The following is an 18650-nucleotide window of genomic DNA, read 5'->3' as shown; positions in this document are numbered from 1 at the left end:
AGTGATGAGCGGGCACTACCATGCTCGGGTGTTCAGTACTGGTAACTAGTGATGAGCGGGCACTACCATGCTCGGGTGCTCAGACCTCGTAACTAGTGATGAGCGGGCACTACCATGCTCGGGTGCTCAGTACTGGTAACTAGTGATGAGCGGGCACTACCATGCTCGGGTGCTCAGACCTCGTAACTAGTGATGAGCGGGCACTACCATGCTCGGGTGCTCAGTACTGGTAACTAGTGATGAGCGGGCACTACCATGCTCAGGTGCTCAGTACTGGTAACTAGTGATGAGCGGGCACTACCATGCTCGGGTGTTCAGTACTGGTAACTAGTGATGAGCGGGCACTACCATGCTCGGGTGCTCAGACCTCGTAACTACCATGCTCGGGTGCTCAGTACTGGTAACTAGTGATGAGTGGGCACTACCATGCTCGGGTGCTCAGTACTGGTAACTAGTGATGAGCGGGCACTACCATGCTCGGGTGCTCAGTACTGGTAACTAGTGATGAGCGGGCACTACCATGCTCGGGTGCTCAGTACTGGTAACTAGTGATGAGCGGGCACTACCATGCTCGGGTGCTCAGTACTGGTGGTAACTAGTGATGAGCGGGCACTACCATGCTCGGGTGCTCAGTACTGGTAACTAGTGATGAGCGGGCACTACCATGCTCGGGTGCTCAGTACTGGTGGTAACTAGTGATGAGCGGGCACTACCATGCTCGGGTGCTCGGTACTGGTGGTAACTAGTGATGAGCGGGCACTACCATTTACTGTTTTGGGGTGAATTACGATCCTTTCCCTCTAGCCCCCCCTGACTATCCCCTGCCCCCCCCCTGACTATCCCCTGCCCCCCCCCTGACTATCCCCTGCCCCCCCCCCTGACTATCCCCTGCCCCCCCCCTGACTATCCCATGCCCCCCCTGACTATCCCCTGCCCCCCCCCCCTGACTATCCCCTGCCCCCCCCTGACTATCCCATGCCCCCCCCCCTGACTATCCCCTGCCCCCCCCTGACTATCCCCTGCCCCCCCCCTGACTATCCCCTGCCCCCCCCTGACTATCCCATGCCCCCCCCCTGACTATCCCCTGCCCCCCCCCTGACTATCCCCTGCCCCCCCCCCTGACTATCCCCTGCCCCCCCCTGACTATCCCCTGCCCCCCCTGACTATCCCCTGCCCCCCCCCCTGACTAACCCCTGCCCCCCCCTGACTAACCCCTGCCCCCCCTGACTATCCCCTGCCCCAGCATAGACAGTGCACAGTAATGGAGGAGCCTTCCTAAGATTCACCTGGAATGATCACATAATCTACTATAGGCTACGGCGTTTTTTCCGGAAACAGAGAATAGAAACTGAAACTAACACCACGTTCTATTGCTCTGCGCGATCTCCTCCTGGATGAGCTCGGTTATGGCCAGAAGTCTGTGATTGGCTGCACCGGGTGTAAGCAAGGGTCTGGTGACCCACCCAGAAGCCTCAATGGTGAAGGGTTAGATGATGTAGTCGTGGAAACGGTGATCCTAAACAGTGATGGTGCAGTCTCTGCGGGTAACTATGGCAACCTAAACTATCTACAGGTCCTGACGCAGTCTCAAATGGTCTGGTGCCAAACTGCTGTGAGGTGTGTGAACGGTGACTGACTGCGATGGCGCCCGGGGCCTCAGTTATCAACCCGGGTCTGCTGTGGACAATATGACTTAAGTACAAAGTCAGATGAGAGGCCTCTCCAACAGGTGAGCGGTACTGCCGGTAACTGCGGCCTGACTCCTCTCCAACAGGTGAGCGGTACTGCCGGTAACTGCGGCCTGACTCCTCTCCAACAGATGAGCGGTACTGCCGGTAACTGCGGCCTGACTCCTCTCCAACAGGTGAGCGGTACTGCCGGTAACTGCGGCCTGACTCCTCTCCAACAGATTAGCAGTACTGCCGGTAACTGCGGCCTGACTCCTCTCCAACAGATGAGCGGTACTGCGGGTAACTGCGGCCTGATTCCTCTCCAACAGATGAGCGGTACTGCCGATAACTGCGGCCTGACTCCTCTCCAACAGATGAGCGGTACTGCCGATAACTGCGGCCTGATTCCTCTCCAACAGATGAGCGGTACTGCCGATAACTGCGGCCTGACTCCTCTCCAACAGATGAGCGGTACTGCCGATAACTGCGGCCTGACTCCTCTCCAACAGATGAGCGGTACTGCCGATAACTGCGGCCTGACTCCTCTCCAACAGATGAGCGGTACTGCCGATAACTGCGGCCTGACTCCTCTCCAACAGATGAGCGGTACTGCCGATAACTGCGGCCTGATTCCTCTCCAACAGATGAGCGGTACTGCCGATAACTGCGGCCTGACTCCTCTCCAACAGATGAGCGGTACTGCCGATAACTGCGGCCTGACTCCTCTCCAACAGATGAGCGGTACTGCCGATAACTGCGGCCTGACTCCTCTCCAACAGATGAGCAGTACTGCCGGTAACTGCGGCCTGACTCCTCTCCAACAGATGAGCGGTACTGCCGATAACTGCGGCCTGACTCCTCTCCAACAGATGAGCGGTACTGCCGGTAACTGCGGCCTGACTCCTCGGCAACAGATGAGCGGTACTGCCGGTAACTGCGGCCTGACTCCTCTCCAACAGATGAGCGGTACTGCGGGTAACTGCGGCCTGATTCCTCTCCAACAGATGAGCAGTACTGCCGGTAACTGCGGCCTGACTCCTCTCCAACAGATGAGCGGTACTGCCGGTAACTGCGGCCTGACTCCTCGGCAACAGATGAGCGTTACTGCCGGTAACTGCGGCCTGACTCCTCTCCAACAGATGAGCGTTACTGCCGGTAACTGCGGCCTGACTCCTCGGCAACAGATGAGCGTTACTGCCGGTAACTGCGGCCTGACTCCTCTCCAACAGATGAGCGGTACTGCCGGTAACTGCGGCCTGACTCCTCGGCAACAGATGAGCGGTACTACCGGTAACTGTGGCCTGACTCCTCGGCAACAGATATGCAGTACTGCCGATAACTGCGGCCTGACTCCTCGGCGACAGATGAGCGGTACTGCTGGTAACTGTGGCCTGGCTTCTTTCCAACAGATGAGCAGTACTACCGGTAACTGCGGCCTGACTCCTCGGCAACAGATGAGCGGTACTGCCGGTAACTGTGGCCTGACTCCTCGGCAACAGATGAGCGGTACTGCTGGTAACTGTGGCCTGGCTTCTTTCCAACAGATGAGCAGTACTACCGGTAACTGCGGCCTGACTCCTCGGCAACAGGTGAGTGGTACTGCCGGTAACTGTGGCCTGACTCCTCTCCAACAGATGAGTGGTACTGCCGGTAACTGTGGCCTGACTCCTCGGCAACAGATGAGCGGTACTGCTGGTAACTGTGGCCTGGCTTCTTTCCAACAGATGAGCAGTACTGCCGGTAACTGTGGCCTGACTCCTCGGCAATAGATGAGTGGTACTGCTGGTAACTGTGGCCTGGCTTCTTTCCAACAGATGAGCAGTATTACCGGTAACTATGGCCTGACTCCTCGGCAACAGGTGACCGGTACTGCCAGTAATTGCGGCCTGACTCTTCTCCAACAGATGAGCGGTACTGATAGCAACTGTGGCCTGACTCCTCGGTAACAGGTCAGCGGTACTGCCAGTAACTGTGGCCTGACTCCTCGGCAACAGTTGAGCAGTACTGCCGGTAATTGCGGCCTGACTCCTCTCCAACAGATCAGCGGTACTGCCAGTAACTGTGGCCTGACTCCTCGGCAACAGTTGAGCAGTACTGCCGGTAATTGCGGCCTGACTCCTCTCCAACAGATCAGCGGTACTGCCAGTAACTGTGGCCTGACTCCTCGGCAACAGTTGAGCAGTACTGCCGGCAACTGCAGCCTGACTCCTCTCCAACAGATCAGCGGTACTGCCAGTAACTGTGGCCTGACTCCTCGGCAACAGGTGAGCGGTACTGCCGGTAACTGTGGCCTGACTCCTCGGCAACAGGTGAGCGGTACTGCCGGTAACTGTGGCCTGACTCCTCGGCAACAGATGAGCGGTACTGCCGGTAACTGCGGCCTGACTCCTCGGCAACAGATGAGCGGTACTGCCGGTAACTGCGGCCTGACTCCTCTCCAACAGATGAGCGGTATTGCCGATAACTGCGGCCTGACTCCTCTCCAACAGATGAGCGGTACTGCCGGTAACTGCGGCCTGACTCCTCGGCAACAGATGAGCGGTACTGCCGGTAACTGCGGCCTGACTCCTCTCCAACAGATGAGCGGTATTGCCGATAACTGTGGCCTGACTCCTCTCCAACAGATGAGCGGTATTGCCGATAACTGCGGCCTGACTCCTCTCCAACAGATGAGCGGTACTGCCGGTAACTGCGGCCTGACTCCTCTCCAACAGGTGAGTGGTACTGCCGGTAACTGCGGCCTGACTCCTCTCCAACAGATGAGCGGTACTGCCGACAACTGCGGCCTGACTCCTCTCCAGCAGATGAGCGGTACTGCCGGTAACTGCGGCCTGACTCCTCTCCAACAGATGAGCGGTATTGCCGATAACTGCGGCCTGACTCCTCTCCAACAGATGAGCGGTATTGCCGATAACTGCGGCCTGACTCCTCTCCAACAGATGAGCGGCATTGCAGATAACTGCGGCCTGACTCCTCTCCAACAGATGAGCGGTACTGCCGGTAACTGCGGCCTGACTCCTCTCCAACAGATGAGCGGTACTGCCGGTAACTGCGGCCTGACTCCTCGGCAACAGATGAGCGGTACTACCGGTAACTGTGGCCTGACTCCTCGGCAACAGATATGCAGTACTGCCGGTAACTGTGGCCTGACTCCTCGGCAACAAATGAGCGGTACTGCTGGTAACTGTGGCCTGGCTTCTTTCCAACAGATGAGCAGTACTACCGGTAACTGCGGCCTGACTCCTCGGCAACAGATGAGCGGTACTGCCGGTAACTGCGGCCTGACTCCTCGGCAACAGGTGAGTGGTACTGCCGGTAACTGTGGCCTGACTCCTCTCCAACAGATGAGTGGTACTGCCGGTAACTGTGGCCTGACTCCTCGGCAATAGATGAGTGGTACTGCTGGTAACTGTGGCCTGGCTTCTTTCCAACAGATGAGCAGTACTACCGGTAACTATGGCCTGACTCCTCGGCAACAGGTGACCGGTACTGCCGGTAATTGCGGCCTGACTCTTCTCCAACAGATGAGCGGTACTGATAGCAACTGTGGCCTGACTCCTCGGTAACAGATCAGCGGTACTGCCAGTAACTGTGGCCTGACTCCTCGGCAACAGTTGAGCAGTACTGCCGGTAACTGCGGCCTGACTCCTCGGCAACAGGTGAGCGGTACTGCCGGTAATTGCGGCCTGACTCCTCTCCAACAGATCAGCGGTACTGCCAGTAACTGTGGCCTGACTCCTCAGCAACAGTTGAGCAGTACTGCCGGTAATTGCGGCCTGACTCCTCTCCAACAGATCAGCGGTACTGCCAGTAACTGTGGCCTGACTCCTCGGCAACAGTTGAGCAGTACTGCCGGCAACTGCAGCCTGACTCCTCTCCAACAGGTGAGCGGTACTGCCGGTAACTGTGGCCTGACTCTTCGGCAACAGATGAGCGGTACTGCCGGTAACTGTGGCCTGACTCCTCGGCAATAGATGGGCGATATTGCTGGTAACTGTGGCCTGACTCCTCTCCCAACAGATGAGCGGTACTGCCGGTAACTTCGGCCTGACTCCTCGGCAACAGATGAGCGGTACTGCCGGTAACTGTGGCCTGACTCCTTGGTAACAGATGAGCGGTACTGCCAGTGATTGCGGCCTGACTCCTCAGTAACAGATGAGCGGTACTGCCGGTAACTTCGGCCTGACTCCTCGGCAACAGATGAGCGGTACTGCCGGTAACTGTGGCCTGACTCCTCAGTAACAGATGAGCGGTACTGCCAGTGATTGCGGCCTGACTCCTCAGTAACAGATGAGCGGTATTGCTGGTAACTGCGGCTTGTCTCCTTGGCGGCATTCTATCTACAATCTTCTCCCATCTGGTAAGGATTTAGTTATGGACAGGGTCCGCTCCGCTCTGTCACGGCTCTGGTCAAGGTGAGAAACTTCTATGTCTCGATATTATTGACACTCTCTCCTCTCTATAACGGTCAACTCCACCCAAGATGGCCGCCGTCTTCCTTCCCATGATGTCCATTTTATATCCACTGGTAGCTCCGCCCCGTCTATTGCAGTGTTTCATCTGTGCTGTGCGCCCTCTTGTGGCTGAATAACGACACTTTAATCCCTTGTATAGTATTATCACGTTACTACAGGCAGCAGCAGATGATAAACTACAGACAATATACACAACGCTCACAGTTATACCACACAAATATATACATCTAAACTGTGCGGGTGAGGTGGTACAGGGGCATCTAAACCACGCTGGTAAGGTGGTACAGGGGCATCTAAACCAAGCTGGAGAGGGGGTACAGGGGCATCTAAACCACGAAGGTGAGGTGGTACAGGGGCATCTAAACCACGCTGGTGAGGTGGTACAGGGGCATCTAAACCACGCTGGAGAGGTGGTACAGGGGCATCTAAACCACGCTGGTAAGGTGGTACAGGGGCATCTAAACCACGCTGGTGAGGTGGTACAGGGGCATCTAAACCACGCTGATGAGGTGGTACAGGGGCATCTAAACCACGCTGGTGAGGTGGTACAGGGGCATCTAAACCACGCTGGTGAGGTGGTACAGGGGCATCTAAACCACGCTGGAGAGGTGGTACAGGGGCATCTAAACCACGCTGGTAAGGTGGTACAGGGGCATCTAAACCACGCTGGAGAGGGGGTACAGGGGCATCTAAACCACGCTGGAGAGGGGGTACAGGGGCATCTAAACCACGCTGGTAAGGTGGTACAGGGGCATCTAAACCACGCTGGAGAGGGGGTACAGGGGCATCTAAACCATGCTGGATAAGGGGGTACAGGGGCATCTAAGCCATGCGGGTGAGGGGGTACAGGGGCATCTAAACCATGAAGGTGAGGTGGTACAGGGGCATCTAAACCACGCTGGTAAGGTGGTACAGGGGCATCTAAACCACGCTGATGAGGTGGTACAGGGGCATCTAAACCACGCTGATGAGGTGGTACAGGGGCACCTAAACCACAAAGGTGAGGTGGTACAGGGGAATCTAAACCACGAAAGTGAGGTGGTACAGGGGAATCTAAACCACGAAAGTGAGGTGGTACAGGGGCATCTAAACCACGCTGATGAGGTGGTACAGGGGCATCTAAACCACAAAGGTGAGGTGGTACAGGGGCACCTAAACCACAAAGGTGAGGTGGTACAGGGGAATCTAAACCACGAAAGTGAGGTGGTACAGGGGCATCTAAACCACGCTGATGAGGTGGTACAGGGGCATCTAAACCACAAAGGTGAGGTGGTACAGGGGCACCTAAACCACAAAGGTGAGGTGGTACAGGGGAATCTAAACCACGAAAGTGAGGTGGTACAGGGGCATCTAAACCACGCCGATGAGGTCGTACAGGGGCATCTAAACCACAAAGGTGAGGTGGTACAGGGGCATCTAAACCACGCTGATGAGGTGGTACAGGGGCATCTAAACCACAAAGGTGAGGTGGTACAGGGGCACCTAAACCACAAAGGTGAGGTGGTACAGGGGCATCTAAACCATGCTGATGAGGTGGTACAGGGGCATCTAAACCACAAAGGTGAGGTGGTACAGGGGCACCTAAACCACAAAGGTGAGGTGGTACAGGGGCACCTAAACCACAAAGGTGAGGTGGTACAGGGGCACCTAAACCACAAAGGTGAGGTGGTACAGGGGCATCTAAACCACGCTGATGAGGTGGTACAGGGGCATCTAAACTACGCTGATGAGGTGGTACAGGGGCATCTAAACCACAAAGGTGAGGTGGTACAGGGGCACCTAAACCACAAAGGTGAGGTGGTACAGGGGCATCTAAACCATGCTGATGAGGTGGTACAGGGGCATCTAAACCACAAAGGTGAGGTGGTACAGGGGCATCTAAACCACGCTGATGAGGTGGTACAGGGGCACCTAAACCACAAAGGTGAGGTGGTACAGGGGCACCTAAACCACAAAGGTGAGGTGGTACAGGGGCATCTAAACCACGCTGATGAGGTGGTACAGGGGCATCTAAACCACGCTGATGAGGTGGTACAGGGGCATCTAAACCACAAAGGTGAGGTGGTACAGGGGCACCTAAACCACAAAGGTGAGGTGGTACAGGGGCATCTAAACCATGCTGATGAGGTGGTACAGGGGCATCTAAACCACAAAGGTGAGGTGGTACAGGGGCATCTAAACCACGCTGGTGAGGTGGTACAGTGGCTAGTGTGGCGCCCCTGAGGCTTCCGTCACCACAGAGATATTGCACCTCAGCCAGAGGTGTGATATCCCATCCTGGGTAAGAATGGGGTCATATGCCGGTCCACAGACTAAAGGGGGCTTTACACGCTACGATATCGTTAATGTTTGGTCGCCAGGGTCAAGTTGTTAGTGACGCACATCCGGCGTCATTAACGATATCGCAGCGTGTGACACTGACCAGCGACCTTAGGCGACTCAAGAATGGTGAAAATCGTTCACCATGGAGAGGTCGTCCCAAAGCCAAAAATCGGTAAGGGTTGTTTAGCGTTGTGGTTCATCGCTCCTGCGGCAGCATACATCGCTATGTGTGACACCGCAGGAGCGAGGAACGTCTCCTTACCTGCCGCCGGCCACAATGAGGAAGGAAGGAGGTGGGGCGGGATGTTACGTCCCGCTCATCTCTGCCCCTCTGCTTTGATTGGCCGCCGCTTAGTGACGTTGCGTTGACGTCGCTGTGATGCCGAACGTTCCTCCCCCTTGAAGGAGGGATTGTTCGGCAGTCACAGCGCCGCCGCCGACCAGGTAAGTAAGTGTGACGCTGCGTAGCGATAATGTTCGCTACGGCAGCGATCACAAACAATCGCATGCGCGACGGGGGCGGGTACTTACATGGTCGCTATCGCTAGAAATTGCTAGCGATATCGCTACCGTGTAAAGCCCCCTTAAAACTTGCACACACCAATTGGTAGGCATACACCGGGTCAGGGATGGTGGCAGCCACCCCCATAGATGTATGCATGGGGCCATAAGTCCCATTCCTGGTCCCAATAGTGTGGGTGGGGCCTAGTCAGTGGATGTGTGGGAGGAGTCAGAAAGAGAGAGCAGACGAGGGAACCAGGAAGTTGAAGTTCAGTCAGTCAGTCAGTCAGTCAGTCAGTCAGTCAGTCAGTCAGTAAGTAGGCGTGAGGAGGTAGTTACCTCAGGAGAAAGTGACAGAAGGAGGTTCCTGGTGGAGATCCTGGGGTCTAGTTAGGCCCAGGTGGACACCTAAAGAAAGAAGGATTCCAGGGGCCACGGAAGGGCATATTGGCTCGTGGCCTGCGCCACAGGAAGATCGGGTGGAGGGATCTGGCTGCATTCGGGGACGGTCCCCAGACAGAGGGAAGAAAGACAATTCCTCATAAAGTAACACCGAAGGCCTGGGGTGGTTGGAAGCGCCCAGGGCCACAACCCACCACAGATCCCGGTGAAGGGGGCAAGATACAACTGCGGTTAGCCCCCTTTGTACAGGCCCTGTGGTGGAGGCCGAGACCAGTTCAGCTAATAGAGTCGAGGCTAAGAAGTCAGTCAGGAAAGAGACACAGGAGGGGTGCACCGGTACTGACCTCTGAACTACCCGGGATTGGCGGCAGCCCCTGACAGTGGATCCTGGCACGCCGCGGGCAACCGGTTCCACGGCCAAATTGAACTGAACAGTGAGTAAAACATCTGAACTGCAAGCCCTGTGGTCGTCTGCTTTATCCTGCACTGCATCCACAAACACCATAGACTTTACCAAGCACCAAAGGTTGCCCCGGAGTGTCCGCTCTACCTGTGGAGAGCAAGATACACCTCAGCTGCCATAATATCAGACCCGGAGGTCCCTTCCAGCAGCCGCGGCTCCATAGCTGCAAATTACCACAGGTGGCGTCACGAATCTTATATAAACTTTAACACTATCATCACCCCCAATACCGCCACATTAACTGACTTCACCAGGGCCACGGAATCGGGCCCAGCCACCGCAGACTACCCCGGACTAGTCCGGCCCGACACCGAGTCACCTAAGGCCCTGGGGTGGGCGAGTCATTGCCATACCCATCTTTAAACCAGGTACATGCAGTTTATCTGGCCATGAAAATGGGGGCTATTTCACCATCTCACAATCCCCCTCCAAAGTAGGACCATTTCCCTTATCTCTGAAGTCCTCCCCAGTAGGGCCCTTTCCCTAATTTCCTAGGTCCCCTCAGTAGGATTTTCTCCCTGACCCCCTAGGTCTCCCCCCGGAGTAGGACCCCCTCGCTGACCCCTGGAGTCTCTCTTCCCTACCCCCAGTAGTCGGAATTTCTCCCTAATCTTCGAGGTCTACCCCCCCCCCCACACACACACAGTAGCACCCCCTCCCTGACCTCCTTAATCCCCTACCCCCCAACCCCCCCCCCCCCCCCCCGCGCAGTAGAGTAGGACCCCCTCGCTGACCCCCGGAGTCCCCCTCCGCTCGCTGTGTTTCCGCCATCTTCCACCTTCTCGGATGTGTTCAGATCCGGACGTGTTTGGAATATTAATGATTTTTCTTTCCTCTCATCTGTTACCGGCGGCCGCTGATCACCACAAAACCTCGCCAAGAAGCCGCAGCCGGAGCCGAGCACTACCTGCGCTGATACATTGTAACGCCGCCTTCATCTGCTGATCAACACAAGGACGGATGATACACTGTGACAAGTGCTGCGGCTGACACACTGTGACGAGTGCTGCGGCTGACACACTGTGACGAGAGCTGCGGCTGACACACTGTGACGAGTGCTGCGGCTGACACACTGTGGCGAGGGCTGCGGCTGACACACTGTGACGAGTGCTGCGGCTGACACACTGTGACGAGTGCTGCGGCTGACACTGTGACGAGTGCTGCGGCTGACACACTGTGACGAGTGCTGCGGCTGACACACTGTGACGAGTGCTGCGGCTGACACACTGTGACGAGAGCTGCGGCTGACACTGTGACGAGTGCTGCGGCTGATACACTGTGACGAGTGCTGCGGCTGACACACTGTGACGAGTGCTGCGGCTGATACACTGTGACGAGTGCTGCGGCTGATACACTGTGACGAGTGCTGCGGCTGATACACTGTGACGAGTGCTGCGGCTGACACACTGTGACGAGTGCTGCGGCTGACACACTGTGACGAGAGCTGCGGCTGACACTGTGACGAGTGCTGCGGCTGATACACTGTGACGAGAGCTGCGGCTGATACACTGTGACGAGGGCTGCGGCTGATACACTGTGACGAGGGCTGCGGCTGATACACTGTGACGAGTGCTGCGGCTGATACACTGTGACGAGTGCTGCGGCTGACACACTGTGACGAGTGCTGCGGCTGACACACTGTGACGAGAGCTGCGGCTGACACTGACGAGTGCTGCGGCTGATACACTGTGACGAGAGCTGCGGCTGACACACTGTGACGAGAGCTGCGGCTGACACTGTGACGAGTGCTGCGGCTGACACACTGTGACGAGAGCTGCGGCTGACACTGTGACGAGTGCTGCGGCTGATACACTGTGACGAGAGCTGCGGCTGACACACTGTGACGAGTGCTGCGGCTGACACACTGTGACGAGTGCTGCGGCTGACACACTGTGACGAGTGCTGCGGGTGACACACTGTGACGAGTGCTGCGGCTGACACACTGTGACGAGAGCTGCACCTACACGGCTGACACACTGTGACGAGAGCTGCACCTACGCGGCTGACACACTGTGACGAGAGCTGCACCTACACGGCTGACACACTTCGACGAGGCCTGCACCTACACGGCTGACACACTGTGACGAGAGCTGCACCTACACGGCTGACACACTGTGACGAGAGCTGCAGCTACACGGCTGACACACTGTGACGAGAGCTGCAGCTACACGGCTGACACACTGTGACGAGAGCTGCAGCTACACGGCTGACACACTGTGACGAGAGCTGCACCTACACGGCTGACACACTGTGACGAGAGCTGCGGCTGATACACTGTGACGAGGGCTGCACCTACACGGCTGACACACTGTGACGAGGGCTGCACCTACACGGCTGACACACTGTGACGAGAGCTGCACCTACACGGCTGACACACTGTGACGAGAGCTGCGGCTGATACACTGTGACGAGAGCTGCAGCTACGCGGCTGACAAACTGTGACGAGAGCTGCACCTACGCGGCTGACACACTGTGACGAGAGCTGCAGCTACACGGCTGACACACTGTGACGAGAGCTGCACCTACACGGCTGACACACTGTGACGAGAGCTGCACCTACACGGCTGACACACTGTGACGAGGGCTGCGGCTGACACACTGTGACGAGGGCTGCGGCTGACGGCTGACACACTGTGGCGAGGGCTGCGGCTGACACACTGTGACGAGGGCTGCGGCTGACACACTGTGACGAGAGCTGCGGCTGACACACTGTGACGAGGGCTGCGGCTGACACTGTGACGAGGGCTGCGGCTGACACACTGTGACGAGGGCTGCGGCTGACGGCTGACACACTGTGGCGAGGGCTGCGGCTGACACACTGTGACGAGGGCTGCGGCTGACACACTGTGACGAGAGCTGCGGCTGACACACTGTGACGAGGGCTGCGGCTGACACTGTGACGAGGGCTGCGGCTGACACACTGTGACGAGGGCTGCGGCTGACACACTGTGACGAGGGCTGCGGCTGACACACTGTGACGAGGGCTGCGGCTGACACACTGTGACGAGGGCTGCGGCTGACACACTGTGACGAGGGCTGCGGCTGACACACTGTGGCGAGGGCTGCGGCTGACACACTGTGACGAGTGCTGCGGCTGACACACTGTGACGAGTGCTGCGGCTGACACTGTGACGAGTGCTGCGGCTGACACACTGTGACGAGGGCTGCGGCTGACACACTGTGACGAGGGGCTGCGGCTGACACACTGTGACGAGGGCTGCGGCTGACACACTGTGGCGAGGGCTGCGGCTGACACACTGTGACGAGGGCTGCGGCTGACACACTGTGACGAGGGCTGCGGCTGACACACTGTGACGAGGGCTGCGGCTGACACACTGTGACGAGAGCTGCGGCTTCGGGATGTAATAATGAGTTTCCATTCAGTGACAGGAGCGGAGTTGTGGCAAAAGGCGGTGTTCACATTCTCCGCAGCTCATTAATATTTCAGGCTTAGCCGACAACGGTAACATCATCCAACCGTATAATGAAACCTCAGCCGGGGGAGGGGGGAGAGGTGGGGGGGAAGGGGGGAGGGGGGTGCCCGCCATCTGACCCCCGAATGTACGGAGAACAGGACACGAGGCGACAAATACCAGATCTCCTGTCACAAAACCGCAGCGACCGAACTAACCGGGGTCACATGATCATAACCGGCGACTAACACAGCCCCCGATATTAGAAAAGGGCGGGGCAAAACGGACCCCCCACAAGACCCTCCATATACCGGGAACACCCCACAAGACCCTCCGTATACCGGGGAACACCCCGCAAGACCCTCCGTATACCGGGAACACCCCCACAAGACCCTCCGTATACTGGGAACACCCCACAAGACCCTCCGTATACCGAGAACACTCCACAAGACCCTCCGTATACCGGGAACACCCCACAAGACCCTCCGTATACCGGGGACACCCCACAAGACCCTCCGTATACCGAGAACACTCCACAAGACCCTCCGTATACCGGGAACACCCCTCAAGAGCCTCCGTATACCGGGGACACCCCACAAGACCCTCCGTATACCGGGAACACCCCACAAGACCCTCCGTATACCGGGGAACACCCCCTCAAGAGCCTCCGTATACCAGGAACACCCCACAAGACCCTCCGTATACCGGGAACACCCCACAAGACCCTCCGTATACCGGGAACACCCCACAAGATCCTCCATATACAGGGAACACCCCACAAGACCCTCCGTATACCGGGAACACCCCTCAAGACCCTCCGTATACCGGGAAACACCCCTCAAGACCCTCCGTATACCGGGAACACCCCACAAGACCCTCCGTATACCGGGAACGCCCCACAAGATCCTCCGTATACCGGGAACACCCCACAAGACCCTCCGTATACCGGGAACACCCCACAAGACCCTCCGTATACCGAGAACACTCCACAAGACCCTCCGTATACCGGGAACACTCCACAAGACCCTCCGTATACCGGGAACACCCCACAAGACCCTCCGTATACCGGGAACACTCCACAAGACCCTCCGTATACCGGGAACACCCCACAAGACCCTCCATATACCGAGAACACTCCACAAGACCCTCCGTATACCGGGAACACTCCACAAGACCCTCCGTATACCGGGAACACCCCACAAGACCCTCCGTATACCGGGAACACCCGACAAGACCCTCCGTATACCGAGAACACTCCACAAGACCCTCCGTATACTGAGAACACCCCACAAGACCCTCCGTATACCGGGAACACCCCACAAGACCCTCCGTATACCGGGAACACCCCGCAAGACCCTCCGTATACCGGGAACACCCCGCAAGACCCTCCGTATACCGGGAACATCCTGCAAGACCCTCCGTATACCGGGAACACTCCACAAGACCCTCTGTATACCGGGACCACTCCACAAGACCCTCTGTATACCGGGACCACCCTACAAGACCCTCCGTATACAGGGAATACCCCACAAGACCCCTCTGTATACCGGGAACACCCCACAAGACCCTCCGTATACCGGGACCACCCTACAAGACCCTCTGTATACCGGGACCACCCTACAAGACCCTCCGTATACAGGGAATACCCCACAAGACCCTCTGTATACCGGGAACACCCCACAAGACCCTCCGTATACCGGGAACATCCTGCAAGACCCTCCGTATACCGGGAACACCCCACAAGACCCTCCGTATACCGGGAACATCCTGCAAGACCCTCCGTATACTGGGAACACTCCACAAGACCCTCCGTATACTGAGAACACCCCACAAGACCCTCCGTATACCGGGAACACCCCACAAGACCCTCCGTATACCGGGAACACCCCACAAGACCCTCTGTACACCGGGACCACCCTACAAGACCCTCTGTATATCGGGACCACCCTACAAGACCCTCCGTATACCGGGACTACCCCACAAGACCCTCCAAATACCGGGAACACCCCATAAGACCCTCCGTATACCGGGAACACCCCACAAGACCCTCCGTATACAGGGAACACCCCACAAGACCCTCCGTATACTGAGAACACCCCACAAGACCCTCCATATACCGGGAACACCCCACAAGACCCTCCGTATACCGGAAACACTCCACAAGACCCTCCGTATACCGGGACCACCCCACAAGACCCTCCGTATACCGGGGACACGTCACAAGACCCTCCGTATACCGGGAACACCCCACAAGACCCTCCGTATACCGAGAACACCCCACAACACCCGCTGTATACCGGGAACACCCCACAAGACCCTCCGTATACCGGGACCACCCTACAAGACCCTCCGTATACCGGGACCACCCCAGAAGACCCTCCGTATACCGGGAACACCTCAAAAGACCCTCCGTATACCGGGAACACCTCACAAGACCCTCCGTATACAGGGAACACCCCCACAAGACCCTCCGTATACCGGGACCACCCCACAAGACCCTCCGTATACCGGGACCACCCCACAAGACCCTCCGTATACCGGGACCACCCCACAAGACCCTCCGTATACCGGGACCACCCCACAAGACCCTCCGTATACCGGGAACACCCCAAAAGACCCTCCGTATACCGGTACCACCCCACAAGACCCTCCGTATACCGGGACCACCCCACAAGACCCTCCGTATACCGGGAACACTCCACAAGACCCTCCGTAAACCGGGACCACCCCACAAGACCCTCTGTATACCGGGAACACTCCACAAGACCCTCTGTATACCGGGACCACCCCACAAGACCCTCCGTATACCGGGAACACTCCACAAGACCCTCTGTATACCGGGAACATCCTGCAAGACCCTCCGTATACCGGGAACACCCCACAAGACCCTCCGTATACCGGGAACACCCCTCAAGACCCTCCGTATACAGGGAACACCCCAAAAGACCCTCCGTATACCGGGAACACCCCACAAGACCCTCCGTATACCGGGAACACCCCACAAGACCCTCCAAATACCGGGAACACCCCATAAGACCCTCCGTATACCGGGAACATCCTGCAAGACCCTCCGTATACCGGGAACACCCCACAAGACCCTCCGTATACCGGGAACATCCTGCAAGACCCTCCGTATACTGGGAACACTCCACAAGACCCTCCGTATACTGAGAACACCCCACAAGACCCTCCGTATACCGGGAACACCCCACAAGACCCTCCGTATACCGGGAACACCCCACAAGACCATCCGTATACCGGGAACACCCCACAAGACCCTCCGTATACCGGGGACACCCCACAAGACCCTCCGTATACCGAGACCACCCTACAAGACCCTCCGTATACCGGGAACACCCCACAAGACCCTCCGTATACCGGGAACACCCCACAAGACCCTCCGTATACCGGGAACACCCCACAAGACCCTCCGTATACCGAGACCACCCTACAAGACCCTCCGTATACCGGGAACACCCTACAAGACCCTTCGTATACCGGGAACACTCAACAAGACCCTCCGTATACCGGGAACACCCCACAAGACCCTCCGTATACCGGGAACACCCCACAAGACCCTCCGTATACCGGGAACACCCGACAAGACCCTGCGTATACAGGGAACACCCCACAAGACCGTCCGTATACAGGGAACACCCCACAAGATCCTCCGTATACCGAGACCACCCTACAAGACCCTCCGTATACCGAGACCACCCTACAAGACCCTCCGTATACCGAGACCACCCTACAAGACCCTCCGTATACCGGGAACACCTCACAAGACCCTCCGTATACCGGGAACACCCCACAAGACCATCCGTATACAGGGAACACCCCCACAAGGCCCTCCGTATACCGGGGACACCCCACAAGACCTTCCGTATACCGGGGACACCCCACAAGACCCTCCGTATACCGGGACTACCCCACAAGACCCTCCAAATACCGGGAACACCCCATAAGACCCTCCGTATACCGGGACCACCCTACAAGACCCTCCGTATACCGGGAACACCCCACAAGACCCTCCGTATACCGGGAACACCCCACAAGACCTTCCGTATACCGGGAACACCCCACAAGACCTTCCGTATACCGGGAACACCCCACAAGACCTTCCGTATACCGGGAACACCCCACAAGACCTTCCATATACAGGGAACACTCCACAAGACCCTCCGTATACAGGGAACACCCCACAAGACCCTCCATATACAGGGAACACCCCACAAGACCTTCCATATACAGGGAACACTCCACAAGACCCTCCGTATACAGGGAACACCCCACAAGACCCTCCGTATACTGAGAACACCCCACAAGACCCTCCATATACCGGGAACACCCCACAAGACCCTCCGTATACCGGAAACACTCCACAAGACCCTCCGTATACCGGGACCACCCCACAAGACCCTCCGTATACCGGGGACACGTCACAAGACCCTCCGTATACCGGGACCACCCTACAAGACCCTCCGTATACCGGGAACACCCCACAAGACCCTCCGTATACCGGGACCACCCTACAAGACCCTCCGTATACCGGGACCACCCCAGAAGACCCTCCGTATACCGGGAACACCTCAAAAGACCCTCCGTATACCGGGAACACCTCACAAGACCCTCCGTATACAGGGAACACTCCCACAAGACCCTCCGTATACCGGGACCACCCCACAAGACCCTCCGTATACCGGGACCACCCCACAAGACCCTCCGTATACCGGGACCACCCCACAAGACCCTCCGTATACCGGGAACACCCCAAAAGACCCTCCGTATACCGGTACCACCCCACAAGACCCTCCGTATACCGGGACCACCCCACAAGACCCTCCGTATACCGGGAACACTCCACAAGACCCTCCGTATACCGGGACCACCCCACAAGACCCTCTGTATACCGGGAACACTCCACAAGACCCTCTGTATACCGGGACCACCCCACAAGACCCTCCGTATACCGGGAACACTCCACAAGACCCTCTGTATACCGGGAACACCCCCACAAGACCCTCCGTATACCGGGAACACCCCACAAGACCCTCCGTATACCGGGAACATCCTGCAAGACCCTCCGTATACCGGGAACACCCCACAAGACCCTCCGTATACCGGGAACACCCCTCAAGACCCTCCGTATACTAAGAACACCTCACAAGACCCTCCGTATACAGGGAACACCCCAAAAGACCCTCCGTATACCGGGAACACCCCACAAGACCCTCCGTATACCGGGAACACCCCACAAGACCCTCCAAATACCGGGAACACCCCATAAGACCCTCCGTATACCGGGAACACCCCACAAGACCCTCCATATACAGGGAACACCCCACAAGACCATCCGTATACCGGGAACACCCCACAAGACCCTCCGTATACCGGGAACACCCCA

General features: G+C 57.4%; 1 protein-coding gene across 1 annotated transcript; it reads right to left on the bottom strand.

Moving 5' to 3' along the window:
* Positions 1-1656: 1656 nt before the first annotated feature.
* Positions 1657-10754, bottom strand: LOC142301764 (uncharacterized). The gene is made up of 4 exons (XM_075342785.1): positions 10741-10754; positions 3946-4690; positions 1831-2514; positions 1657-1677 (listed from the first exon to the last, which is right to left on the bottom strand). Exons 1-4 carry the CDS (start codon positions 10752-10754, stop codon positions 1657-1659), a joined length of 1464 nt encoding a protein of 487 aa, XP_075198900.1.
* Positions 10755-18650: the final 7896 nt, after the last annotated feature.

Source organism: Anomaloglossus baeobatrachus, chromosome 4, assembly GCF_048569485.1.
Source record: "Anomaloglossus baeobatrachus isolate aAnoBae1 chromosome 4, aAnoBae1.hap1, whole genome shotgun sequence".
Classification (NCBI taxonomy): domain Eukaryota; kingdom Metazoa; phylum Chordata; class Amphibia; order Anura; family Aromobatidae; genus Anomaloglossus; species Anomaloglossus baeobatrachus.
Note: the sequence above shows the minus strand (reverse complement) of the source record. Positions and strands in the feature narration are given on the sequence as shown.

What these genes read in the sequence shown, in the direction of transcription:
- LOC142301764 (XM_075342785.1), bottom strand. An exon ending in TCAGGCCACAGTTACCGGCA is followed by an intron (nt 2,515 to 3,945) that starts GTACCGCTCACC and finishes GTCAGGCCGCAG; the next exon opens with TTATCGGCAGTACCGCTCAT. An exon ending in TCAGGCCGCAGTTACCGGCA is followed by an intron (nt 1,678 to 1,830) that starts GTACCGCTCATC and finishes TATTGTCCACAG; the next exon opens with CAGACCCGGGTTGATAACTG.